Source organism: Podarcis melisellensis (assembly GCF_964234715.1).
Source record: "Podarcis melisellensis genome assembly, chromosome: 6".
In the NCBI taxonomy this organism is placed as follows: domain Eukaryota; kingdom Metazoa; phylum Chordata; class Lepidosauria; order Squamata; family Lacertidae; genus Podarcis; species Podarcis melisellensis.
Window position 1 is genome coordinate 94,162,167 of NC_138538.1, and position 26,912 is coordinate 94,189,078.

The window sequence follows — 26,912 nt, forward strand, 5'->3', positions numbered from 1 at the left end:
CAATTACGGGGGGGGGGGGGGAGTAAAGCAGTCAAGGGCACATTGGGGTAGGAGCTGAATTAGTTTTGTGACACCAACATCTAGGGCAAGACTGGGGATGAGTCATCTGTAAACCGTAACCCAGAATGCAACCAAACTATTTTGCCATCGCAAAAGTAACAGGGCTAGTGAGATTCTTCTATCTGTAGAGCCGAATCCTAGATCCCAATGCCCACTATTTTGTAGCACAGTGAGCTGAAATTGGGGAGTGTGTCCTTTAAGCCGGTACAATTTCAAGCATATTATTTTGATATGAAAACAGATTCCCATATACTTTCATAGAGCTATGGCAAGTCAGCAGCTGTCGCCATCGGAGCATTCATAAGTAATGACACAACCCACAATGGTGTGCCCTAGTTGCTCTTTTTTTTGCTCTAATATCACTTACCTTGTGAAATTTGCCAGATTTTGGATAACCTTTGCAATTAGCGTGAGCGTCCGAGAGGTGCGGTCATCAGGGTACTCTTGCATGAGGTTGAAGAGACTTGGAGACATGATGGCTGGGCAGAGGAAACGGAGGAAAAGCGAGGCACTGATCAAGCGTTCACTGATATCCTGTTTCCCCCTGTTGAGGCACTGCTGCTTCCATGATGCAAACACCTCCTTCAGCTCCCGGGGAAAGACACTGGAAATGAATGAAACCGCACAAGGATATTAAGTATGCAAGCTGAACCAGCAAAGCCCTCGGTGCCACTGGGCTTGGTACAGGGTCATTCAGTGAGAGGAAGGAGAGGGGCGCTGGCAGAAATGAAGACATTTGCCTATCTAATTGCACCGTTCAGTGCTCTCCCATCATTTAGTGAGGAGGGAGACGTGAACCAGCCAACTCCCACCTTGTGAGGCGATGTGTGTATGACATGCTAATTTGCATGATCTACAAACGTACTTACGGTATGAGATCCTGTCCTAGAGTGTACAATTCTGACAAATTAAGCACCTGCCCTTCTGATTGCACCACCAGCTCTTGTGACATTATGGGCTGGTATTCTACATGCACGAAATGCCGCTAACTTTTTAAGCTATAGCTTTCACATTGTTATGCCGTTCAGTGTAATTAAAGCACAAATTTAGGCTGGATCTCTCCTTAGGAGGTTCTTCCCAGCTTACAGCCCATTTCTGAGCATGATTTGATTCCACAAATAGGAAGCTGCCTTATATCTGTGCATGGCACAGTCAGGCAAGCTATGGAGCATGTGGGCTCCCAGAGATGGACATGTAGTCACTTTGCTCTTCCCTGTACTTGTCCATCGCTTTCAATGGGTCTACTCTAGTGCTGGCTATTTCCTCAAATCTCAGATCCACAAAGCTTCTTCTCTTCCACAACGATTCTAGGAGATTCAGAATTTCATTCAATATTAGCTAAAAGTGAGTCTCTTCTACCTCCACTTTTCCTTGTTCCAGCAGGAAACAGTATTTTAGAAGAATTGTGTGGATAATTTCCTTGGTGAATTCAGCAAGGCTATCTGTTTCTGACTTGTCCAGTGATGAAACCAGGACATGTAAAATTTTAAAACTTATTAAACATTATTTTTTTGGTAATACCCTTCAGTAGCATCTATAAATTGAAGAAAAAACAAAACTAAATAACAGAAAACAGATGCTTTATGTTCTAAATAGAGGAACAAAGAGAAACTAAAGATACAGTTTATCTATCAAGAAGAAATATTTCCCCTTCTAACTTGCATAAGCACAGGACACTGATTTTCTATTATTCAGAGAAAAAAACAACAACAAAGATTGTTTTTCTGGTTATGAATGGTTTGGTTTTGTATTTGGGGAGATTCAGATACCATTTTCCTTGTATTGGGGAGGCTTAAAAGATATTTGACTGAAGCTGACCACAACTATGTCCCCCGCAGTGCTTTATTTTATCTTTAAGAAACTCTGAGAGAAGGTAAAGATGTGTCCTCAGGGAAACTGTTGGGGTGGGGGGTAAATGCACACCATGACCTTAGGCCTGTTTCTTGCAGTGGGGAGGCTTCCCACCCCTGACAGTATTATTGCCAGTTCAAGTCTATTTAGCCTCTGATTAAGTCCTGTGAAACAAAGACTGCCTATGGGTAGTGTTGGGGGGGGGGCGGGGCGGGGCTGGGGGGCAACCCCCCTCCCAATAGGGAGCTCACTCCTCACTTGCCCCCTCACATTGCTGAACTCCTGTCCTTAACATATACTGCGATTTTTCTTTCAGCTATCTTAACATGTGGGGCACAGGTTGTTCACCTAGAAATATACTTTGCCCCTTTTGTGCCCCCCACAGATTTTTTTTTTTTGGTCTGGTGTTGTCTGGCTAAAACCATATATTGATCTGCATAGCTCTGCCTTAGTTTTTGTTTGTTTGGTTTTTATTGTTACAGAGTGTGAGAAAGATAAGGTTACCAGATTTTTTTCAATGAATCCAGGGACCCTTCTCAACTTCAATGGATTTTGTATGAGGACTGATTTGTAAATCCGGGGACTGTCTCCGGGAAACGGGGACGTCTGGTAACCTTAGACAAAGACAGATATGGCCTCTGTATGTATTGGATTGGCTAGCCTTGTTAGAACCTTAATGGAACAGTAGCTGCTGAGTTATCCTTTTCAGTGTATTAGTGTATTTGTATTCTTCCTTTGAACTGCCAAAGACCCCTGGCAGTCAGCTCAGCTTTAAGGAAGCTCACTTTACCCATCACAAACCTATCAAAAATCCAGTTGCATAGTCACAGTTCCACTTGACCTCTAAAGCTAATTCATCTCAATTAAGCTGCCCTGTGCTGATAAATGGGACCAGGAAGAACCCACTGAAGCTCACTCCTGGTAAACTCAATTCGCTTCAATGGGACATGCAGTTCCTGGTTGACCGTGTCTGCGGAATCCTTTTTGCTTACTCGGCTCACAGCATGCAATCCCTGGTGAAATCATTCCTGCCGATCTTTAAAGGAGGAGGCAGGCTGTGTTTACTTTCCTTAAGGTGAACCACCGCAATAAGCAAATCACCATCGGAGAAGCGCTCCCTGAACTCACCAGTAGGAGTTGATGATCTTGCAGAAGGCTAGCTCGCAACACATTTTAAGATTGGCCTGGTGATCGGCTAGCTCGCTCGGTGAACTTTTGCTGGGATCCACTTCACAGTTCTCGTCCGACTCATACAACGCCTTGATAAATTCACCTAGGAGTCGGGTGGCAAGACACAGCAAATCAGGACACCGTCTTATTGAAATGTTACCTACAAAATTTCTGCTGATAGTTCCACAGATGATGACACCACACACTCCCCCACCCTGATTTGAAGCGTAGGGTTGACCAAAGTGTGTCAAATCACTGATGTTTGGCCAAATTCTGCAAAGGATGCAGAAACTTCATTCCTCTGCCCTGATTCATAATGAAGCCAACATTCTCCCTGAAGGTGGGGTACAGAAACCTCTTTGTCCCTTCCAGCAATCAGCTTATCTTCTAAAGAATGATATTAAACTAACCTTATGTCATATGACCTAGACAAAGATTAGTAGTGATCGGAAGATTATTTATCCCCTTTGGAATTAAAACCATGCCACTTATGTCTCTCAACTGCTTTGGCTTATGGGTTTTGCCCAAAACCCTAAACATTCCTTTGCTGCCCTTTAATTTCAGAGGCACATAATTTGATTCTCTCATTACAGAAAAGGATAAACAATGATTAAGTCAGCGTTCACCTTGCCCTTCATGTATAATAACTTCACTTATTTAAACTAGGTCAAACAGCTTAAGCCACTCTGCCCTCACTATATCTGTGTCTGTGATTTTTGCAACTAGCCCATTAGTTTTAAGGATGAATAATGAACATGAAAGCCAATACTTTCAGGAATGAAGTTAGCAGAAGCAACAGGGCAAGGCCAGTAGTTTCTTCTTATGACTCAGTGACAACTGTAATGTTGTAGGACTTTGTTAGTGCGCAAGGTTAGCTCCTGGGCACAGATTATCCTACCAAAATTGAGAATCACTCTCTTTATCGCATTCTGTTCTCTGCTGCTCATTGGAGCATGGTAGTAAATGTGGAGATCCAATGGGACTTGTGGCAGCACAGTCTCTCTGCTCTGTCATTAAGGGGTAGTACAAAAATCTTCTGGGAGTCCCAAAAACTTAAGCAAGTTTCTGGACCTCACTGTTGCACAGAAAATAGGAGTAAGTCTTGCAGTTTCTACTGAACAGAAGGGCATACATGGAGATTTTGGTAAGAAGAAAATGGCTTCTTCTCTCCTTACAGGTTATCTCAACTGCCTTTAATCATGTGCTGATTCTCTATTTTATTTAAGATCCAAGGCTACTGCTACACAGCTTCACAAAATATGAACTGAAAATTGCATATTCTGCAGAACACATTTGAGCAAAGTAACCATTTGAACATTTAATCTGAAGGGTGTGTATTTCAGATTTTTAGTGAATTCTAAATTCTTTGCTTTGAGAGTTCAAAAGAAAAGGGAGGCTACTGCTACATCAACCGCATCTGAGCCCCAGGCAGTAATCCCTAATTCCTTAAAGGTAAAGGTAAAGGGACCCCTGACCATTAAGACCAGTCACGGACAACTCTGGGGTTGTGGCGCTCATCTCGCTTTACTGGCCAAGGGAGCTGGCGTTTGTCTGCAGACAGCTTCCGGGTCATGTGGCCAGCCTGACTGAGCCAATTCTGGCGAACCAGAGCAGCACACGGAAACGCCGTTTACCTTCCTGCCGGAGTGGTACCTATTTATCTACTTGCACTTTGACGTGCTTTCGAACTGCTAGGTTGGCAGAAGCAGGGACCGAGCAATGGGAGCTCACCCCATCGCGGGGATTCAAACCACCGACCTTCTGATCGGCAAGTTCTAGGCTCTGTGCTTTAACCCACAGAGCCACCTGCGTCCCTAATTCCTTACTGGATCCCTTTTATTTTTACCTTTCCCAGCTTTCTTTCTGGACCCAGTCCCATCTCTGTAAACTGAACCCACGCATTACGTTATTTTAGAGAGGCTAATACTTCTTCAAGGTGGTTTTTCTGAGAGGTGAAAGCAGCATTGGAAATCAGACACATTGCAGCAGCTACCGAAAAACACCCCCCATGGGCCCAATGTTGTTTTCATCTGCAATTCTCTACACAGGTATCTTTGAACTGGGTAAAAAACAACAACCCTGAACTATTTTTTGAAACGCAAGCAAGCCCATTTCGAGCAGCCAAGAGAAATGAACGTTTACATGCTCAACAGAGCACATTGCCACCAGCAGCTGAAATTGGGTAACTAAAGAAACAGGGGGACATTCTGAGAGCATGAAATAGAGCAATTGGGAGCATTGCTGGAATAACTACTAACAGAAAGATCCAGTTAACGTTCAAAAGAAGCATTCAAGGAAAACACAGGTGATTCAACACAGCAGATAATGAACTATGGTATAGGAGAAATGGAAAAAAGACACATGGCACAATAGGTTTCCCCCCCTGTCCCCAAGCCTCAATATGCTGCAGTACCTATTCAATTTGTTAACAGGCTGACATGCCCCGTATGTGAGGTCTCCACTTGGAAGTGCCATTTGGAAAGCTTCAGGGTAGTGGGTATGTTTGCATCCCATAGCATCTATGGAATGCGCATTTTGGGATTAAATAGAGAATGTTATAGTCAGGTGTTTTGTGAGGGTACTGGGATATTTTGTCAGGTGTTTTGTGAGAGATGTTGGAGACGGGACAAGGAAACAGGCCTGTTTGCAGAGGAAGAGGAAAATGGGGAACGTGGACTGGGAAGCACCTGACAGTGGCACGATTTACCACCAGTCAATTCTCTGAAGCAAGGGTGCCAACTTTAATAAAATATTGGGGGGGGGGGCAGGTAGGCCCCACCCCACATAACTGATCACATGATGTGGCACACAAACACCATTTGAATGGCAATGTCTATCAACTTTGTTGGGCCTGGCCCTCTCAAATATTTTATAGGGGGCCAAGGGACCTTGGCCCCTAAGAGTTGACTCCTAAACTCTGAAGATTCAGCTCTACACCAGCCTGTGTTCTGTGTGTTTGGCCAACCTTGCCAATACATTTCTCTGTGACAATGAGGGATGTAAACTGTGTATGTGTGTGTTTATGGAGGAAACAAAATATTCTCAGGACTCGAGAGTCCGCATTAGATAAGCCTATCTTCCATAGAACGATTACTGTCAGTCTGTTTCCAAGAGCTCCTTTCAGACTGGACTAACCTCAAGGAACCTGTCAGTCCGACTCAGGATATCATTGATACTATTATGCCACCAGCAATGTGACTTTAATACTCTGACTTTAATACCTCACTTTCTTTAATGGCCTTATAATAGGCTTGTTAAAAAAGGCCATGAATGCAAACATGCTTTCCCCCCTGTGAAAATATAGTGAACCACATAACAGTTTATAGTGTAAAAACGCCTAAAACTAACATAGTGCTATCCTATGTATGTTTATTCAAAAATAACTCCCATCACATGTCAGTGGAAACAGGATGGCAGCCTTAAAGATTTATTTTCAATAGTCAAGATAAATTAGGTGCTCTTAAAACACACACTAATCAAACTGTTATTATACTGTGAGATCTAAGTGAAAAGGACTCTAGAAAGAATTACAATGGAAGCAGTCTTGGCTTTTGGAAAAGAAAAGCTGCAGAATCCTAATTAGCATTTTTGATGCTGATGTCTATGATTTAAAATCTTATCTCTCCCAGTGGTATCTTGAATCGCATATTAAAGGTAAAGGTACCCCTGCCCGTAAGGGCCAGTCTTGCCAGACTCTGGGGTTGTGCGCCCATCTCACTTAAGAGGCCAGGGGCCAGCGCTGTCCGGAGACACTTCCGGGTCACATGGCCAGTGTGACATCGCTGCTCTGGCGAGCCAGAGCTGCACACGGAAACGCCGTTTACCTTCCCGCTAGTAAGCGGTCCCTATTTATCTACTTGCACCCGGAGGTGCTTTCGAACTGCTAGGTTGGCAGGTGCTGGGACCGAGCAGCGGGAGCGCACCCCGCCGCAGGGATTCGAACCGCCGACCTTTCGATCGGCAAGTCCTAGGCACTGAGGCTTTAACCCACAGCGCCACCTGCGTCCCAATCGCATATTAAAAACTGCTAATTTTAAAAATTTTAAAATAACTTCATATAATTACTAGACATTAAAGACTTATAGCCAAAGGATGCAATCCAGCAGGATTCTATTTTATGCAATCTCCATTTGAATGAATGGGAGCTGGATGAGAGCGCTATTTGCTCTTCCACAGTCGCCAATCCCGCCCTACCAAGCTGTTGTGCAAATCCCATTTATTTCAATGGGTTTGGTGCAGGAGAGATTCCCATCAGATTGTGCCTCTAAAACCTGGATTGAAACGAATTACAGATTTTTAATTTGCTTGGAAATTCATTATTACCACAATGAGAAACATACACAGTAAGTAAAGTTGGTAACGTAGGAGAAAAAAGGGATGCACTTACAGTGGTGCCCCGCAAGACGAACGCTTAGCAAGATGAAAAACCCGCTAGACGAAAGGGTTTTCCGTTTTGGAGGCGCTTCGCAAAACGAATTTCCCTATGAGCTTGCTTCGCAAGAAGAAAGCCCATAGGGAAATCTCCGGGGACCTCTTTTAAATGCTAGCGGTGGGGAGCAAAGCCTCCCCCCCCGTCCGGCCTTCAGAAGAGGTCCAGGAAGGCCGGCGGGGGCCGAAAGGCTTTGCTCCCCACCGCCAGCATTTTAAAAGCAGTCCGGGATAGCAGGGAAGCGCTTCTGAAGGCCGGCGGGGGGCAAAAGTCTTTGCTCCCCCCGCCTGCCTTCCCGGGAAAGCGGAGAAACGCAGCACGTTTATCCGCTGACCCGGACGGCTTTTGAAGTCCTCCGCTGTCCCGGGGTTTTTAAAATGCTGGGGGACGGCAGCGAAGCTTTCGCTGCCGCCCGCCAGCATTTTAAGATCGCCCTGGGACAGCGGAGGAATTCTCCGCTGTCCCGGGGCGATTTAAAAGCCCCCGGGAAGGCAGGCAGGGGGGACAAAGACTTTTGCCCCCCGCCAGCCTTCAGAAGAGGTCCTGGACCTCTTTTAAAATGCTGGGGGATGGCAGCGAAGGTTTCACTGCCACCCGCCAGCATTTTAAGATCGCCCCGGGACAGCGGAGAAGTCTCCGCTGTCCCGGGAAGGCAGGCTGGGGGGAAGCAAAGACTTTTGCCCCCCGCCGGCCTTCAGAAGAGGTTGGGGGACAGACTGTCCCCGGACCTGGTCTGAAGGTGGTTTCCATAGGAACGCATTGATTGATTTTCAATGCATTCCTATGGGAAATCGTGCTTCGCAAGACGAAAAACTCGCAAGACGAAAAGACTTGCGGAACGAATTAATTTCGTCTTGCGAGGCACCACTGTACTTGAAATTTTGTTAATGAATAGTTTTCTGTGCCGTTTCATCCTGGGGAACTTTACATACGTAGATACCCAGTGTGGAACTGCGCAGGGACAATGAAGTATGATTGTCTGCCTAATTTCAGCAAATGTCCCATATGTCTGGATCCTTAAAAGTTTGATTTTAAGGAGAGTTGTAATTCCCTCCTACCCCAGATTCACTCTGAAGAGTATGAAATATTCCCCAGGTCAGGCCTTCTGGATTGCTTCTAAGGTGTGGTTTTAACAACTTGGGAGTTATTTCATTGTGTGTCTTCCCACGCTGTTTTGGTAGTATCAGCTACCTCATGCCACATGGGTGGAGCTGTTGTCCTGGTTTTGTAAGAAGGCAACTGTGGGAAGGGAACCACACTGTGGGTGGGCTCCATTCACTAGAGGAGTCTGATGTTACTGAAGCAGTACTGTGAGAACATTGGCACCCCCATGCCACTTAATCAACATCAGAAAGTTTCCTAATATAGGTACACCAAAGGAGATGATAACCAGATGCATGCATGTGCGCGCGCACACACACACAGTCAACATCGACAACCAAATTTGAATCAAATACAGTGGTACAGTGGAACGAACTTAATTCATTCTGGAGGTCCGTTCTTAACCTGAAACCATTCTTAACATGAGGTAAAGGTAAAGGTAAAGGGACCCCTGACCATTAGGTCCAGTCGTGACCGACTCTGGGGTTGCAGCGCTCATCTCGCTTTATTGGCTGAGGGAGCCGGCGTACAGCTTCTGGGTCATGTGGCCAGCATGACTAAGCCGCTTCTGGCGAACCAGAGCAGCGCACAGAAACACCATTTACCTTCCCACCAGAGCGGTACCTATTTATCTACTTGCACTTTGACATGCCTTCGAACTGCTAGGTTGGCAGGAGCAGGGACCAAGCAATGGGAGCTCACCCTGTCGTGGGGATTCGAACCGCCGACCTTCTGATTGGCATGTCCTAGGCTCTGTGGTTTAACCCACAGCGCCACCTGCGTCCCTGAGGTACCACTTTCACAAATGGGGCATCCCACGGCTGCCACTGGCGATTTCTGTTCTCATCCTGGGGCAAAGTTCTTAACCCGAGGTACTACCAGGTTAGTGGAGTCTGTAACCCAAAGTGTTTGTAACCCAAGGTGTTTGTAACCCGAGGCACCACAGTAGAAACATTTTAACCCACAGAATGAACAAAGACCCTATTTCTGCGAAAGCATGTCAGAACAAGAATGAAAAAGCTGTTTTTCCTTTACCGAGAGCATCTTGCAGATACTTCTGTCCCACTAGCTTGAGGTATTCTTCAATGGCTTTAGTGGCAAGTGTATTCTCCCTGAAGATCAACACATCATGCTCCCCACAACGATCGACCTCGGACATCACCAAGTCAGTCAAGAAGTCCTGAAGGAGAAGCGATTGGACAACAGAAAGGTGTTTTAACCCAAGGTAAAATATGCAGCAGGGGTGGGTAGGATGGACTAGATAAGAAGGATAAGAGAATTGCTAAATTCAGTGGGGAAAGAAAGAGAAGTGGGGGCTGATTAGGCCAATAGGTTGGAGGTTCCCCACCACAGGTTCATAAAATGCCAGTGTGTTGAGCCTGCAAGCTTGTCAGAAACGTAAGTACCACTGAGGAATACGGAGGAGGAGCAATTCCTCCCATCCTGTGCCTTCTGTAAACGGTTACCCAGGGCCACACTGGAAAATGGTTGCCAGGTTCAGATCTCAGAGAAAGGGCTGCAGCCGGGTGAAAAGCCAAGGCAATGGGTGAGAGAGTGTTCCAAGGTTTCTAAAGCCTGAGCGACAAGGCCAGAGCACAACCCTGACATGTCACTCGCTGCTCCCCAAAGGCCAGAGGAATACTCAGATATTGTTTTATCAAGCTCTCTTCTCTCTCTCTTTACTTCTTTAAATGCATATCCTGCCTTTAATTCATCTTGGAATACAAGGCTTTGCATATGGAATACTCAGGCAGCCTCCCATCCAGGCCCTGGCCCAGTTTACATGTCGCAATAAACCAGAGTTAAACACCAATTAGGAGACTGTGAGCGTGCAGCGTACAAAACTACTTTAAGGCTCCCAGATGTTCCTTTCATTCCTCTCCTTCTCATGCCATGCCTGTCTGGCATGCTGTGATATGTGTACACAAGCACATGGTTTGCTGCTTCTATGCAAACAAACCACACGCAGTATTATTTTCATTAAAATAACTTATCTACTGCCTTTCATTTCAAGAGGAAATGGTCAGTTTCTAGACAAACAAACCACAAGTCTGGGTTCAGACATCACAACAAGCGATACTTCGGCTTGTATCCTGGTAGTACAGTAGGAGGAGGATTAGGGGAGGAATAGAGCAAGAACTGTTCAGCAGTGTGCACCAGCAACAACTACAGGTTTTAGTTTAAGCCATAAAAAATATGGTTTAACGTGACATGCAAACCAGGCCATTAACTGGTCTCAGACCTGCTTAGCTTCAGCAAGGTTGCAACATCATGTATCTTCAAGACCATGTCCTGGGGAATGGGAAGCATCATTGTAAAAGTCTTGACTTTTCTGGGAGCTTAACATGCCAGTTATCTCAAAGAAAGCATTGATTAGCCTTCAGGATTAGATCTATACATCTCCCTGGGTCTGGGGAGACATATTTGCTTATAACATCTTGCCAGAGCCCAACAATAATGCAATGGAGGCCTCTTAAACATCCAGTAAAATCGAGTCACCTCTGACTTTGAGGGGATGCTGCAGTTTGGCCTAAGATTTAATGCAAAGCATATTTTCAATTGCTAAATATATTCAAGGATGTCACTTTATACTAGGGAGCTTAATATAATTTTTGGTAACTTTAGTAATATGAACAAAAATTTACTTTGCTTTATCCATGTTATTAACAATTATTGGTGCTCAGTGGAATGCAGAGAGAGGAAGAGTACAGTTAACAATTAAATCATAAAATCCTCATACGTTCTTTCTCTTCTTAAACTTGAGTCTTTAAAATCTGAATTCTAATCATTCTGCAGTGTAACAATGTTAAGAAGGCAGAGCAACAATATGCTGATATACCCAGTGTACAGTTTGTACCAAAGAAATCTGAGGTCACTTTTCTTCATCACTTCGGGGGAATATTATGGAAGAAATGATAGCTATGAATCATGGTGGTTCAGCAAATAGTTCCTGTAACTCTCACACTGATTGGTCAGACGGAAGAAAAACGAGTTCGATTGATAGAATGCTCAAATAGTAAAGACTGGGTATACAGGAGGAATTCAATGCTTCACTATGTTGAATGTTCAGACGTCCTTGCGCAGAGCTTTTATTGATGGGACGCATTAGGTGACTCCTGCGCTATGTTTCTGGTGCCTGGTTTGAAAAAGTATGTAATACAGCAACTTCACTGTAGTGCCTGAATGGGGCAGACCCACACATTTCACCTTAAGTCCCATGCAGGAAGGAGGGATATAAAGTGCAAAACACACATTTTTAATGTCAGTGTGTTTATTTTTAAAGCAGTAGATGTCTTTGTATATAGACCCTCTCTTTTTAAAATAATACTTTTGCTGCACAATCCAATATGTGTCTAGAAGTCAGACTTCTTGAGTTCAATAGGCTTTATTCCCAGGAAAGTACGTATAGGACAACAGCCTTAATTATACTTTAAAACACTGACCACTGTCTTTGCGTTATGCTCCGTTTCAAGACATCTATAGGTAGAGACAAATTTTGCTCTCAGGATCATAACAACAAAGAATCAGTTTAATTACTTGGCAGAACCCAATCTGCCACCACCTTTCAATAGCACTAAAAATGATGCAGGGGGCAAGAGCTTTGCATGTTCTTACCTTGGCTCTGCCAGTGCTCTGAAGAATGTGCACTAAAGCACAGGCCATCTCCTCTTTGTTCCGGACACTGATGACTGGCTCCAGAACAGAGCATAACATTGTGTAGTTGTTGGTCACAAATTCTGCAAACTCTTTGTACTGCTCCATTGGAAGGATGGTAATTGTCTGATAACGGCATTTTATCCGTATGGATGGACCTGTCTTCCCTTTATTGGGCGTGGGAGTGCTGATGGGATACCACTTCTCCACAAATTGCCGACCAGTCACAGCAGCTATGGGGATGTTGACCAGACCCACATAGTTGTTCTTGTCCTTCTTCTTTTTCTTTTCGACATCTTTATAGATGTGGACGGTGATGCTATGGGCAGGTGGAAGGCCAGAGAACTCAAAGTGCTCTCCCCAGAAGATATTATCATTTTTCATTTTGCTGGTTGTGCGGGCAAATAAGGTATCGTCCACACACAACTCACAAAAGTACCTCTTCTTGGGGGCCAGGTCTTTTGCCTCGATGATCCAAAGGCGGAGCACGTTTTCGGCTCGCCGGCAGTTGTCCTGGAGAGAAAAAGGCTTATTTAGTTTACCTGAGGCCAGCCTCATTGCAAGGGTCAAATACCCTAACGTGTGGATGACTTCTTGTTCTACGCTGCTCTTAACTTTTATTATCACTGGTTTTATATCAAAATGCTGTGAAGGAGAGAAACTGTTCTCAAGTTTGCATAAAACACTAAAGACATATAAGATAAAACAATTAATCAACCATGCTCTGGGCTACAATGGCGATCAGCCAGCCGGCATGGCGAATGGTCCGGGTGTTTGTAGCCTTTATCACTCTAGGGAGGGTACAGTACTAAAAACACCTGCATCAAAAAAATAGCCCTCCAGAAGAACCCACTATGAATAATTTTATGGGAGAGGATGCTTTTTTTCTACAGTGTTCTGGACTCAAGCTGTTTGGGACTTAATAAAGCATAATTGGGAGCTTGAACTTATATCCAAGAGAAACTGGTAGCACTGCAGCTCAAGAAGAAATTTGACAGAAACAAATAAGGCCGTTTATCTCACAAGCCCTCACTGGAAGCCAGATTTAAATGGATCTCTATAGTGGATAGTACCATTATTCATCTTGTAAAAGAGGGATTGGAAAGAAGGGCCAGCAATCTAGCAACCGATGACAGATTCTGTCAGTGGATACATTCTATTTTTAATGCAAACACCAAAATTCAAAATTCTTAGCCTCTGTCTGTTGGCCACTTTGCTAAAGAAAGAGCTCACAGGCACTTTTTCAATAAGACAAACCGTGACAAGTCTCCTGGAAAACAGAAGCCTTAATGAGGGTGACAGAAGACCATGTGTATCTATTAGACCTTTGTGCAAAGTGGAATCGAGTATCATTTTGTGTTATTGAAGAGTTTTCCTCTGGGGCATTGATGGCATTGCTGCCATCAACTTAATTAAATGGGTGTGCTTGTTTGGGGAAGAATGGGATAGATCTATCACTTGGCCCAGAAATAAATTACCCCGGGTGCATTAAACCACTGGATTTCCCTTATACCTTGTTTGGTTGAATTGCCCTCCGCAGGTTTTCCATCCACTTGTCTCTTTCTCCCGCTGAGGAGCAGCTGAAACATTTACTGCCGCAGGAATAAGTTACCTAAAACAATTAAAAAAAATAAATTAAAACCAGCTAAACTCATAATTGCAACTTATGTAAAATAAGGAAGGGCATGAAAATCTTGAATATCCTACAACAAACAATTCTAGAATACTTGCCAATACTAAATTAAGAAAGCAGAGGAAGCATGCACATGTATAAACACACATGTATGCACATACAGAAATGTACTCATTATTTAATTCGAGTTCAATCATTCTGGAAATTGTTGCTAAACCACCTGAATTACATCTAGCTTATCTACTCCAGGACATTGACTCTTATAGAACATTACAGGTTGCCAGATTCCTGATTTCAGTTCTTTCATATAAAAGACTTCATGGAATGCTGCATGACTACTAAAAATCTAGTAAACTCTATGCACCATCCTTATCTTCAAGGCCATAATACGGTACATCTAGTGATTGTAAGTAGTGTGATGGAGATTATGCGTTGAAATATTTTAGTTGATATTTTAGAATGTTAAATGCTATTTTTATCTATTGATTTGTTTTACCTTGTGGGCTTATAGCCGAATAAAGTATTATCTATCTATCTAATTCACCTTCACATATTAAGCTTTCAGAAAAAATGGATTTGAAATGTAGGGGGATCAAAGGAGTGCATGGAGATCAGGAGGGAGAAGTGTTCACACCTGAAATATGGTAAACTGGGTGCAGTCTCCCGCCCCCCCCCCATCCAATTCACAAGACAAGGTCCCTCTAAACTTCTCTCCAAAAGAGAAACAACTAGAAACATGATTTCAAAAAACAAACAAACACAGAATGCTGATATTCCCAGGTTGCCAAGTTTTGTACTAGACATCTGATTGGATTATTAAATGACAAGGAAGCAACTAAATGACAGAAATTAAAGTTAAAATAGGGTTAAAACAACACAAGGAAAACAACAGAAAAGAAAACAAACAAGTTGGAAAGGGAAAAAGAAAAGCTCAGGGTTGGATTACCCGTTCTGCTCAAATATATCACACAAAACTGCAAGTTTGTTACTTGAGTACTGTTCCCGCCATGGTGTAGGTTCTTTTTTTTTTTGTAATTTTAAGAATTTGTTTTTATGCATTGGGTGCTATTTTACTACATCAGCTGCCAATATCACTTTGTGTAAAAAGTTGCTAAATGAAATAAATAAAACAAAAAGTAAAAATGGCCAAGTAATTATTTTGGACCATGATGGTTTCCTTATTGTGTAATAGGGGAGCATCGTTTATGATCCTAGTTGCTCTGAAATTAGTTTGAAGTACTGTACCATATTAAAGGAGCAAAGCAAAGTGCCCATGCTAACCGAACTGCTATACAAGTAGAGACGTCTGCAGGACTGCTGGCTCTTTCTGCAAGAATTACTTCACTCAGCAGACAAACCCAGGTTTCTCATAGGTATTTACATTAAATCAAAGCCTGAAGCAAACGAAAACATGTTCCCCTCTAATGAGATACCAATGCAAAGTATGTTGTAATAATTCTTGAGAGTTTCCGCCAACAAAACAAAGTTGCCAGGACAACCAGAAAGAGAAGCAAGAACAGACCAACGTTTGTGCACAAGTTTTTACATTACATTATCTTAATTTATGTCTATGGGACTGCACATGCACACACTTGCACACAGAAGGCTAACACTATGCCAGTATATAATGTACTGAATCACTTTGCCTGACAAAAGATTATCATTATGTTCCAACGTTTGCACAGATGACGTTATGCCAGGTTAATACAGCACTTCTAAATCCATTCATTGCAACTCAGAGAAAGACAACCCTATGGACTTCTCAATAGCTTATGGGTGCTTGAAATAATGCTGTCTCTTTAAATGTAACATACATTATGCACTGGAATAGTAACAGACAGTAATTTACAGAATTACTGAATCACAAAAGGATCAAGCAGGAACGAGGGTGCGGGGGGAAAGCCAAATTCCCTAGCTTTTCGATGCTAGAGAGGCCCACCTACCAGATTTTTCATAGACCTCCTTCCAGCATTATCAATTTTTATCTTTACTGCCTTTTAAGATTATCATTCTAAGGCAGTCTTGCTGCAGGAACTTTCTCCCTAAGTAGCTAGACTGGGAGCGGCCGCTGAGACCATATAACACCGGTCTTGAAAGACCTACACTGACTCCCAGTACGTTTCTGAGCACAATTCAAAGTGTTGGTGCTGACCCTAAATGGCCTCAGTCCAGTATATCTGAAGGAGCGTCTCCATCTCCATTGTTCTGCCCGGACACTGAGGTCCAGCGCCGAGGGCCTTCTGGCGGTTCCCTCGCTACGAGAAGCCAAGTTACAGGGAACCAGGCAGAGGGCCTTCTTGGTAGTGGCACCCGCCCTGTGGAATGCCCTCCCACCAGATGTCAAAGAGAAAAATAACTTTTTAGAAGACATCTGAAGGCAGCCCTGTTTAGGGAAGCTTTTAATGTTTAATAGGTTATTATATTTTAGTGTTTTGTTGGAAGCCGCCCTGAGTGGCTGGGGAAACCCAGCCAGATGAGCGGGGTATAAATAATAAATTATTATTATTATTATTATTATTCCTATGTGAGACATGGACTTTTTGTGGGAGTTGCACAATGGTGGAATGGACTATAGAGACTGGCCGGCTACTGCTTTAGGAACACTTTGGAAGCTAAATACGTTCCTCCAAGTTGTCCCCCGCCCCAATCAAGTCAATTTGTATTAGTTCAGACTGCTGCTGTTTTAGTTATTTATTCTGATTAACTGGTTTTTACAAATTTCCACCAAATCTTTGCTTTATGTGATTTGTAAGTATGCAGGTCCTGTTTGGATCTGAAAGGTATGGCATAGGTATGGTATGGCATAGGTATGTCTCTCAGTCTAACCTACCTCAAGGGGTTGTTGTGAGGCTATAATGGGAAGCGGGGAACACCCTTGTGTAACATCCCCCTGATCTCCTTGGAGGGCAGGTGGGATAGAAATGTGATCAATGTAATATTATAAACATATATTATCAAATAGATGAAATGTGTCTGCAGAACACACCCGGGCATTTACCAAAATATTCAGATTTGAGTAGGCAAATTGTAACGAGATGGAGTATAAACTGGGCGGAAATTGGAATATAAATAGGGAAGGCCATCTTTTGAAAATGGCCTTCCCGGACAGACCTACCCTTGAGGTGGAAGCCAAACGGAAGTTTTTTCTCCCGTTGTTGCCCCACTTCTTTCCAGTGCCCACTCTGGCCACGCAGTTTGCTGCGACTCTGTTTGTGCAAGGCTCCTGCTTGGTGGTGTTGGGGGGTGTGTGACTCCAGGCAATGAGCCGCCTCTCCCTCTCAGGCCCTCAGCTACCGGCAAGGTCGCGCCTGGGATCGGGCCCAGACAGGGAGGCTCGTTGATCTGCGCATCTCCAGTCCTGCCTGGGCCTTCCCATCCGTCGCGGCTTGAGCAGCTGTTGGGGGCCGCCGCTGCTGCTGGGGAAGGCCCAGGCAGGACCAAAGAGGTCATGGAGCCGCTGCCGCCGCCGCCCGCATCCCCTCCGACGCGGCTTGAGCAGTCATATGGCTGGATTTCCCCAGATATTCCACTGATTTTCACCTGGACACTGGTTCTGACAGCCGGATCCCAGCAACGTCTGAGAAATTCTGGTCATATGGCAGGCATAGGCAAACTCGGCCCTCCAGATGTTTTGGGACTCCAACTCCCATCATCCCTAGCTAACAGGACCAGTGGCGAGGGATGATGGGAATTGTAGTCCCAAAACATCTGGAGGGCTGAGTTTGCCTATGCCTGACGTATGGCAACTCTAAATATAAAAATATGCCAGTTCAAAATATCTCACTACAGGACAAAGGCCGAATCATTGCAAATTTGGTCCTGGGCTTCTGTCAGAAGCTGTCTCTTCACCCTCCTTCCCTTCTTCCAAACTAAGTGCTGGTGGAAAAGGTGGAGTTGTGGCAGGGGCCACGTCTCTCCTCCCTTCTTTTTAGTTTCTAGAGTGTATCTGGGTTAGGGTTGCCACCTTCTGGGTGCCGGAAAGAGAAGGGGAGAAAGTGACACACAGGAGGGGGTGGAGAAGGAAGGAAGGAAGGAAGGAAGGAAGGAAGGAAGGAAGGAAGGAAGGAAGGAAGGAAGGAAGGAAGGAAGGAAGTGGCACTGCCAGAATTGCCCTGTCTCTAAGTAAGTTTGAGTCAAGAAAACGGGGACAATGGCTAGCCAAGGCTGCTTGTTATCAGCTGCTCTGATCTACTCCGCCACACATACTGTACATGCCTCCCATTTCTCAGGACACTCACCAGGAAATATTGCAAAAAGCAAGTGGAAAGCAGGACTACCCCAAGCACAATTTGCCCCTTACTAATCATGGGATGCAGATGGCGCTATGGGTTAAACCACAGAGCCTAGGACTTGCCGATCAGAAGGTCAGCGGTTTGAATCCCTGTGACGGGGTGAGCTCCCGTTGCTTGGTCCCTGCTCCTGCCAACCTAGCAGTTCGAAAGCACGTCAAAGTGCAAGTAGATTAATAGGTACCGCTCCGGTGGGAAGGTAAACAGTGTTTCCGTGCGCTGCTCTGGTTCTCCAGAAGCAGCTTAGACATGCTGGCCACATGACCCGGAAGCTGTACGCCGGCTCCCTCGGTCAATAAAGCGAGATGAGAGCCACAACCCCAGAGTCGGTCATGACTGGACCTAATGCTCAGGGGTCCCTTTACCTTTAACCATGACCCATACAGCCAAAACATGCAAAATAGTTCCTGATCTGGAACTATAATACTAATTCAGTCCTCGCAGGTGAAAAGATTGCTCAACTGTGGGGCAATGCTCAAAATGGCCCAGGAAGTGGTAACGCCTTTCTAAGTTCCCACTCTTACACAGCCCCGCAACTGAAAATATTTCTTTCTGTTGAAGGATTGAAGGCAGTAGCTCCAAGAACTTGAGAGTCATCTGATGATCAGATAGTCCACGCCCTTCCCACGGTAAATCCCAAGCAGGCACCAATTTCCTCATCCAATTATGAAATTACAAGGAGTGAGATAAGCAACCAAACCAAGTCGGTTAAGCAATCAATTGTTCCTCCCCCTTTCTTACTCTTATTCCCCCCCCCCAGAAACAAAGGAATACATTTGCTTTTTTCTTTGCTTTTTTACCTCAAAGCAGAAGTCGTGTCCCAGTATACTGCTATGAAGTGGCTTGACGAAGACTCTCTCTTCTGCCCCAAGATCTAATGTCTCCACAGCACTGCCTGGACTCAGCAAAGATTCATGAGAACGGGACTCTTTAAGCTTTGGTAAACCACGAGACCTGTGCAAAGACCAAAAGGGGGTGGAAATAAGACACCACACAAAAAAAGAAGGCGGTTCATAAAACAAAGTTTTCTCAAAAGCGGCTTTTAAGGTGCCTCACTCCAATTGTTGGTTTTAGAAATAAGATACCCCTGACAAATGCCAGACAAGATTTGGCAGATCCAGAAACTCAGAAATATTTGGCCTGTTGGCAAAATAAAACTAGACAACTCAACACAACCATAAAATGTACACACCCCACTTTCTCCAGCTACCAGCTAAGTACTCGGGATCTGCAACTGGCTTTATAATGCTAACAAAAATAAATAATATATACTAGCATCTCAAACAAACATTGCTTATTTTTACAGGACCCAGAGAATTCTGCTAGTAACAATGCTGTTGATATGATTCAGCATATCTCCCAGGGAACTGCATATATTTCAGCTATAATGTGAAAACGATACATGTTAAACTGCCCCCAATTCATTTATACATCCTATAAAGCAGGGATGGCCAACTCCCAAGAGATCTACTCACAGAGTTAAAAACTGGTAGTGATCTACCCCCTTTTGGGGAGTTCAGGTCAAAGTTGTTGATCTTATTTTAGGAAGGAGGAAATTTTGGGGTGAGCTTTTTTTAGGGGAGCCAGTGATCTACCACAGACATCCAGTGACCTACTGGTAGATCACGATCTACCTGTTGGACGTGCCTACTATAAAGGAATGAAAAAAGCTGCTCTGGACCCCCCTGCTAAGAGTGCAGGGCAGTAACGCCCTGCCCCCCTTCATCCTTTCTTGGGGTTGCACACCAGCCTGGTAGAAATGAGCGAATGCTCATGACTAGCTCAACGTGACTTAGCAAAATGGCAGACATTTGAACCTAGAGCTCTCTGGCCCAAGCCCAACACTATTGCCTTAACTACAGCATCATTCTGGCTCTTCCCTTTCCAAGGGCAAATTTAACACATTGTGTTTCCATCTTGGCTATGAGTTCTGCAAGACCTGCTCCCTGGCTGCAGGCCTTTTCCACCTAGGCTGGGAGGGCGGGGCCCGGACTGACTCCAGCTACAAAAACGAAGGCTGTTGGGGATGAGGTGTTGTTTTGGTTTTTTCTGGGGGGGGGGTTGTTGCTGGTGGGTTTTTTTTGTATCTTTATTTTAGATTTTATCGTGTTTTATGTGGAAATTGTTCAGTTAAGTTGTGGATTATTTAATGTTTTATTTATTGTTTATAGCTACTTTTGTTATAGTGTTATTATGCATTTTTTCATGTTGTAAGCAGCCTTGAGCATGGCTTAAACCATGGAAAGGCAGCATACAAGTAAAATTAAGCATGTATGTTTTCCTGAGCTACAGAATTGTTAAACCACTGAAATATATAACCAAAGTCAAATCTAAAACCATTTCATGACAAGAGAAAACAGGGCCCCAACCTATTGGGTTATGTCTCTTTCAGTTAAAAAGCAATAGCAAGTTCATTTGGACTGAGAGCAGAAGCCAGCCTTAAGAGGTTCTCTGCAATTGCTTCTGATGGGCTGGCAGCTTTGTAGTTTGTGACGGGCTCCTGGATCTCGTGTCTCTTTTAGACTAACTTCCTTCATCCCGGTAAGCAATCCAGATTTTCACTACCACCCACTCTTGTCTGTTCCTTGGTTATCATCACCATAGTTTATATATATATATGTATACCACCAGGGAGTGCCTGGCACTGCCCAGTAATTTTTAGAAACAAAAAATATTGTTATTTTTAACTGGATAGTGTAATTTGTGAATTTTGGAACTGTCACACCAAAAATCGGATGAAGGCAAGCCAAAGGGACGCTTTGGTCCACCAATTCGATTCAAAATGGTGCACAGCATCCAAATGGTGATGAAGTCTACACCCTCCACAAACACACCTTGGGAGTCCTCGTGCCAAGTTTGGCAATGAAGTCTCAAGAGGCAGACAAACCTATGCAAAAAAAACCAACAACAATAAAAACACAGGCGATTTAGTTCACCATATTGAATCAAAATGGCGCCTGGCATCCAAAACGTTGGAGATTGTTGCCCTCGTCTCAGTAACCTTCATTCCTAGTTTGGTGACAGTATCTCAAGAGGGGTCTGATTGCACAGAGAACCAACCAACAAACCATTTCCCAAAATATGTAGGGTATGTGTATGTATTCAAATACAGTGGTACCTCAGGTTACAGACGCTTCAGGTTACAGACTCTGCTAACCCAGAAATAGTACCTTGGGTTAAGAACTTTGCTTCAGGATGAGAACAGAAATTGTGCAGTGGTGGTGCGGCGGAAGTGGGAAACGCCATTAGCTAAACTGGTATTTCAGGTTAAGAACTAGTTCAGGTTAAGAGCAGACCTCTGGAATGAATTAAGTTCTTAACCCGAGGTACCACTGTACAACAGAAGTAATAAAACCAGTGCACAGTAAAATGCATGACAATCAGAACAGGAATCACTCTAAAACAAACTAAAATCAAGATGCAGCCAGCAACCTACCCATTAATCCCATTTCCAAACCCATGTGTTCACATGTGACAGAAAGAACATATATGTAAAGCTGGGTGGGTCTCCACCCAAGCAGTGGCCTGCAGGACTCTTTCCTAATCCCTACTACATCTGATGTAAGATAATAGTCCCACTGATCTGAGCAGCGAATGCCTTAATTATATAGAAGCTTACTATTTCTCATTGCTAACTCCTCTCTCTGGCCAATACTTTGCTTGGCTTTCCTCCCTGCATTTGGTATTAGTCATGGTTGAGTGTTAAAGCAGCATTGACATTAATTATGGTTCAAGCTGAGGGTTTCCTCCTAACCAGGGTTAACTCACTGTCGTGGAGTGGTACAAATGACTTAGTCAGTCATGAAGCAAACTAGGTGATCTTGGGGCAACTCTCTCTCACTCGGCCTCAGGGACGGCTTTACCATTGGGCATAGTGGCGAGGCGAGCCAGGGTGCCAAGCAGTGGAGGGCACCAGGCGGAGAGTCCGGGAAGGGGAGAGTGGGCAGGTAAGCGAGGTGGAGCTGGGACTTGGTGCCTGCGCACCTCCAGCGTCTGTCAGAGGCGGGAAGGCTCCGGATGCTTTCCCACAGCTCTCTCCACTGGCTCTGCGACACACCACCTCCTCGGCCGCATGGTGTGTGCTTGCATCCCCAAGCTCTGTGCATAATGCACGTGACTCTACCACCGCTCCCCCATCCACCCTACCTCGAAAGATCCCCACGCTCGAGGCTACACGCTGCAACTGCTGCCCCCAGTGCCTCTCCCTCCTTCCCCTGCTTCTCCACTGCCTTGCACGGATCCTGCCTCCTCCCGCTGCCTCACCACTCCTGCACTCCTTCACACGAACCGCGTTTCCTTCCCCTGCCCGATCCCCTCCCAGTCACGCTCTCTCCTCCCCCCTTCCTCCCCAAGCAAGGACGGTGGGACTGTGCTGAGTGAGTGCGCTTCTCTGCTGCGGCGACCGAGACGGCCCAGCTCGCTTTGCCTGGACAAGACACCCCCGCCTGCCTCCCATGCCACCCCCATTGTGCCCGGCTGCCCAGCCCCACACCATGATCCCGCTGTTGGAGCCCCCCCCCTAAAAAATGTTGACAACTCTGGGAAATGGGGGGGGGGGCTTTGCACCACAGCACCAGATATGCTTAAGACGGCCCTGCTCAGCCTAAAGGGATGATGCAAGGTTTAGCATTTGGGCAGAGGGAAAGAGGTAATGTACATGACCCTGAACTCCTTGGGGAAACGGTGGGGTACAAATGTAGTAAATAAAGAGGAATAGTGCTAGCAGTGGGAAAGCTGCCATCCAGGAAAGGGGAAGGGCAGCCAAGGAGGAATCCTGCAGCTCGCTCTTCATTGCCAAGCCAAAGTTCCAAAGTTGGCATGTTCACAGAACCTGTGTAAGACATTTCTCTGACACACACACACACACACACACCTGCATAAAATGAAAAGCATGAAAATCTTCATTAGGACTTGATGAGTATCATAAACATTAACTATTAGAAAATAACATAAATTTGGTGCATATGGAAAAATGTATTTAATCTAATAACAGTTAAAAACAGACAACATGCACCTACTTATTTCAGAAGCAAAACCAAATATCAGCAATGTGAACTAGTTATGACTCAGTAAGTGTAACAGAACCTACAAAGTGTTTCAACCTTGGTCTTCCTCAATGTTCTCTGTACTATGTACATAAAACTTTTTGGCATCAAAGCAATTTTTATATATACAAATCAAAAAGCAACACCACCGACTGGGGTTTAGCCTTTGAGTGCCATACATGAATGGAAGAAGGCATTGTTCAGCCTAAGTGGGCTCTCAAAGCCCTTTCAAATGGAGCAAGTATTGCCAATTAGTTCAGCTAATGTGCCATCAAACATTATGGTACATCCTTAGTCTCTTCTGTCTGGCTTGATAAGTATTATTACTAATCCTAATTGGTGGTATTATTTTGGATTCGTATACTGTATAGCAAATTTGTTTTATTGTTTCTAAAGTTTTATTGTTTCTAAACTCTTTCTATTTCAGTTCTTTTGTAGGTCTGTTTTCAATTGTCATTAGGTTTTATATAAAATTGGTTCGTAGACCAAATTTATTCATACTAGCTTGTAATAGCTAATTTTTTGGGGGGATCCCAATCAACTTTCAAGGCATCTTTTAGCTTGTTGGGATGCAGTTTCTTTTCTGTACAACAGGCCTCATCTTATGCAAAGACTATTCCACATCCCAGCCCTGTGCATTAACCCCGACTCCATCAATTGAAGCAAGCCAAGATACAAAAAGCTTTGCTCAAACCAGCGGATTCCATTATGAATGAGGAATCCTAGCTGGCTGGCTTGGCAAAGCACACAATCTGCATGCAGAAGGACTCGGGGGGGGGGGTCAACCGCAGGCACCTTCTTTTCAAAAGGATTAGGCAGTAGGTGAAGGGGAAGACCCCGAGACCCTGGGGATCTGCTGTCTGTCAGGGTAAGACAAAGAGTTGTACAAATAGGGCTAGATGGCCATAAAGTCCCATTTGATAGAAGACAGCTTCCTAGAAAGAAAGAAATCTTATCAGAGATGGCACTTTGCAAATATTCAGAAGCCTATGCAAATATCCTAGGAGCCCAACTGGTTCTGTTGCTTTATCCTCTGTATGCACTTGGAAAACAGAAGTAAAGGCAGCCTGCCCTGCGGTGACTTGACAAAGATGCTGAAGAACGTCCCCAGTGAAGCTGAGATGTGCCTAATTTGGGAGGGGAGGGCATGCACAGAAAATAAAATGCACGCTATTCTGGTTTCATTTAAGGGAAGGATTTCGACATTTCCCTGCAGAATTTCAATGCTTTCCTTCTCTATAATAAAAATAAGGTGTGTGGGGGGGGAGCTAAAGAGGTGGCAGGTTGCACAGCAGCAGTGGCTGTGGCATGGGAGCGAGAGGACAGGGACACGGAGAGGCAGAAAGCAGTGGTTTAAAACATCGGCAGATGCAGAGGGGCACATAAAAGGAGGGGAAGGAGGTATAGGCATGGGTTGAAGATGGAAACGGGTGCCACGTGGGGATGCAGAATAGAAAAAAAGAAGTGGCTTCAGAAAGGTGAGAGGGGAGTTAACTCCACTAACCCAGAAATAGTACCTCGGGTTAAGAACTTTGCTTCAGGATGAGAACAGAAATTGTGTGGTGGTGGTACGGCGGCAGCGCGAAGCGTCGTTAGCTAAAGTTGTATTTCAGGTTAAGAACAGTTTCAGGTTAAGAACGGACCTCCGGAACGAATTAAGTACTTAACCCGAGGTACTGTAGTTCTTTGTTGGGGAGGTGAAGGTCTAGGTGGTTAATTTGGGGAAGTGGCAAGGGGGTTGACGTGCAGAGTGAGCTAGGGCAGAGTCCCCATTGAAAAAATATTTTTCATTTCTGGTAAACTGCCCATAGCAAGAGAAGGGCATGGTATTAATTATCTTTAACACAACAACAAATAGAATGGAGAGTGCCATTTCACACCTTGGGTAGTATACTCTGTTTCTGACTGCTCCCTTACATAAAAATTCCAAAGTTTTTAGGGTGCCACACGCCTCCTTCTTCCGGATAGTTATCACTCCAGCAAACCTAAAGCCCCCGCTTACAAATAAATCACATTTCAACTGTCCTCATGCTCTCATCTGACATTTAAACAGAAGCAGAATAGTTTCTTGATGATTTCCCCTTTACTCTGAGATTAAAAATTATTCTCTGGGATTAATTCTCTGCATTTGAGATTTGTTGCGTAACAGCTGTAGTTTTTAACTTCCATTGTCTCTTACTTAAACAATGTCCTTTTGTAGGGATCCTGTAAATTATATCTGTCAATTTTAAATTCTTAAACATAAATACAAATAAAGAAACCGTTTGAAACCCACCGTTCCTACCTTGCAGGTTTGGCAATTCTTACTGGCACTGTTCCTATGCCTTTGAACAGCAATTCCTATTATTATTATTATTCCTTTCAGGTAAAATTACTTGCTTAATTTCCAAGTGTCAAGCACTCAGAAGGCACAGGAGCAAGATCAGTTTTAAAAAAGCAGGGGGGGGGGGATGAGAGCAGCATTTCTCTCCCCCCCCCAGGCTTGAATGTTACACGGTTGCTGCCCAAGTCCGTGTTTAAGAAAAAGCCCACAAGCAGCTGGGAGAATTTGCTTTGCTTCATTCCTGCCTGGGATAGAGAACTCTGATTTAGAAATCCTTAAAAAGGAAAAATGCTGACATTTCAAGTTACACAAAATATAGTAACAATAGATGCTGGGATGCAGAGCAACGGGGGGGGGGGATTCAGCCTGAGGTGTCTTTGCAAGGAAACAACAAAAGGTTTTTAGATGCAAGATGACAACCTTGCACAGGTACCAATGAAACCTAAAACATCAACCATGTAGATTTCACCACCAGCTGCGAACAGGCAAAGTGCATCAAAAGTATTAAATTTAAAAATCAAATCTAACAAAATCCTCTCATTTGACTATCTCCAGCCTGCCAAGGCACCCCTTTTCTGCCCAGTCGCCAGACTCCCTGCCCTGCCCCCCGCAAAGGATAGCAAATAGTTGAGACTGAAGGCCCAAGGATCACATCTATTCCAAACTCAGGTTTACACCAGAGGGATATACTGGGGAATAGCCAAAGCAATAAGCAATAGAGTACATTTTTCTATAACCGTTAGCTGTATTGCTAAATTCCCACATACAAATAACTCACTAATTCTGATAAATCCAGCACACCTACATGAAGCAATTGTATAGCCATCTGACGGTGCAGCCCCAAATCATAGCGGTGCCATGTGCCTTGGTACCCCCACACCTCTCCTCCTCCTCTTTGACTACACCACAGAAGAGGAATTCCTCCTTGCAGAGGCAGCGAGGGCTCAATCCAGAAGCGGGCAAGATGCCGATGGCTCTGTTCTAAAGTTTCACAGGTGCGCCTCTGAGAAGAGCCAGGAGGAAAACCAGTCTGCCCAGGCAGGCTAAGGCATCCCTCTTCTCCTCTTCATCTTCCGCACTCCGCATCCTGTCCCTCAGGTGACACAAACAAGGTTCCTGGTATGTGCCCAGCTCACTCAGCCCTGGGCCTGTTGCCATGGTGCTGCATCTATAAGGAGATTAGAGGTGGAAGACAGCAGGGAGAAGCAGCAGTCAGCAGAGCTCAGGGAGCACTCTCTGCAAACACAGCAAAGGTGACCTTTCAGGGGAGAGGAGGAGTCCCTGCCCTCCCTTTCGGCAAGTTAACCAGACACCGACATCCAGGGAGGAATCATCACATCAGCATTTGAGTGGCAGA

At 44.6% G+C, this 26,912-nt stretch overlaps 1 protein-coding gene across 15 annotated transcripts in view; it reads right to left on the bottom strand.

Annotated features, from left to right (window-relative positions):
- Positions 1 to 26,912, bottom strand: part of RASAL2 (RAS protein activator like 2) — a 227,051-nt gene that overhangs the window by 21,993 nt on the left and 178,146 nt on the right. For 14 of the 15 annotated variants that reach the window (XR_014169349.1, XR_014169350.1, XM_081915024.1 and 11 more), the window contains 6 exons: positions 18,988 to 19,141; positions 13,779 to 13,877; positions 12,227 to 12,778; positions 9,647 to 9,791; positions 3,040 to 3,184; positions 428 to 664 (listed from right to left, as the gene is read on the bottom strand). Coding sequence is in view for 13 of the 15 variants with exons in the window: in XM_081915024.1 (XP_081771150.1) it covers positions 428 to 664; positions 3,040 to 3,184; positions 9,647 to 9,791; positions 12,227 to 12,778; positions 13,779 to 13,877; positions 18,988 to 19,141 (1,332 nt within the window). In the remaining 2 variants the exon portion in view is untranslated. Of the gene's footprint in view, positions 1 to 427; positions 665 to 3,039; positions 3,185 to 9,646; positions 9,792 to 12,226; positions 12,779 to 13,778; positions 13,878 to 18,987; positions 19,142 to 26,360; positions 26,420 to 26,912 lie in introns of those variants that run through there. The other variant, XM_081915019.1, reaches the window with a different exon arrangement.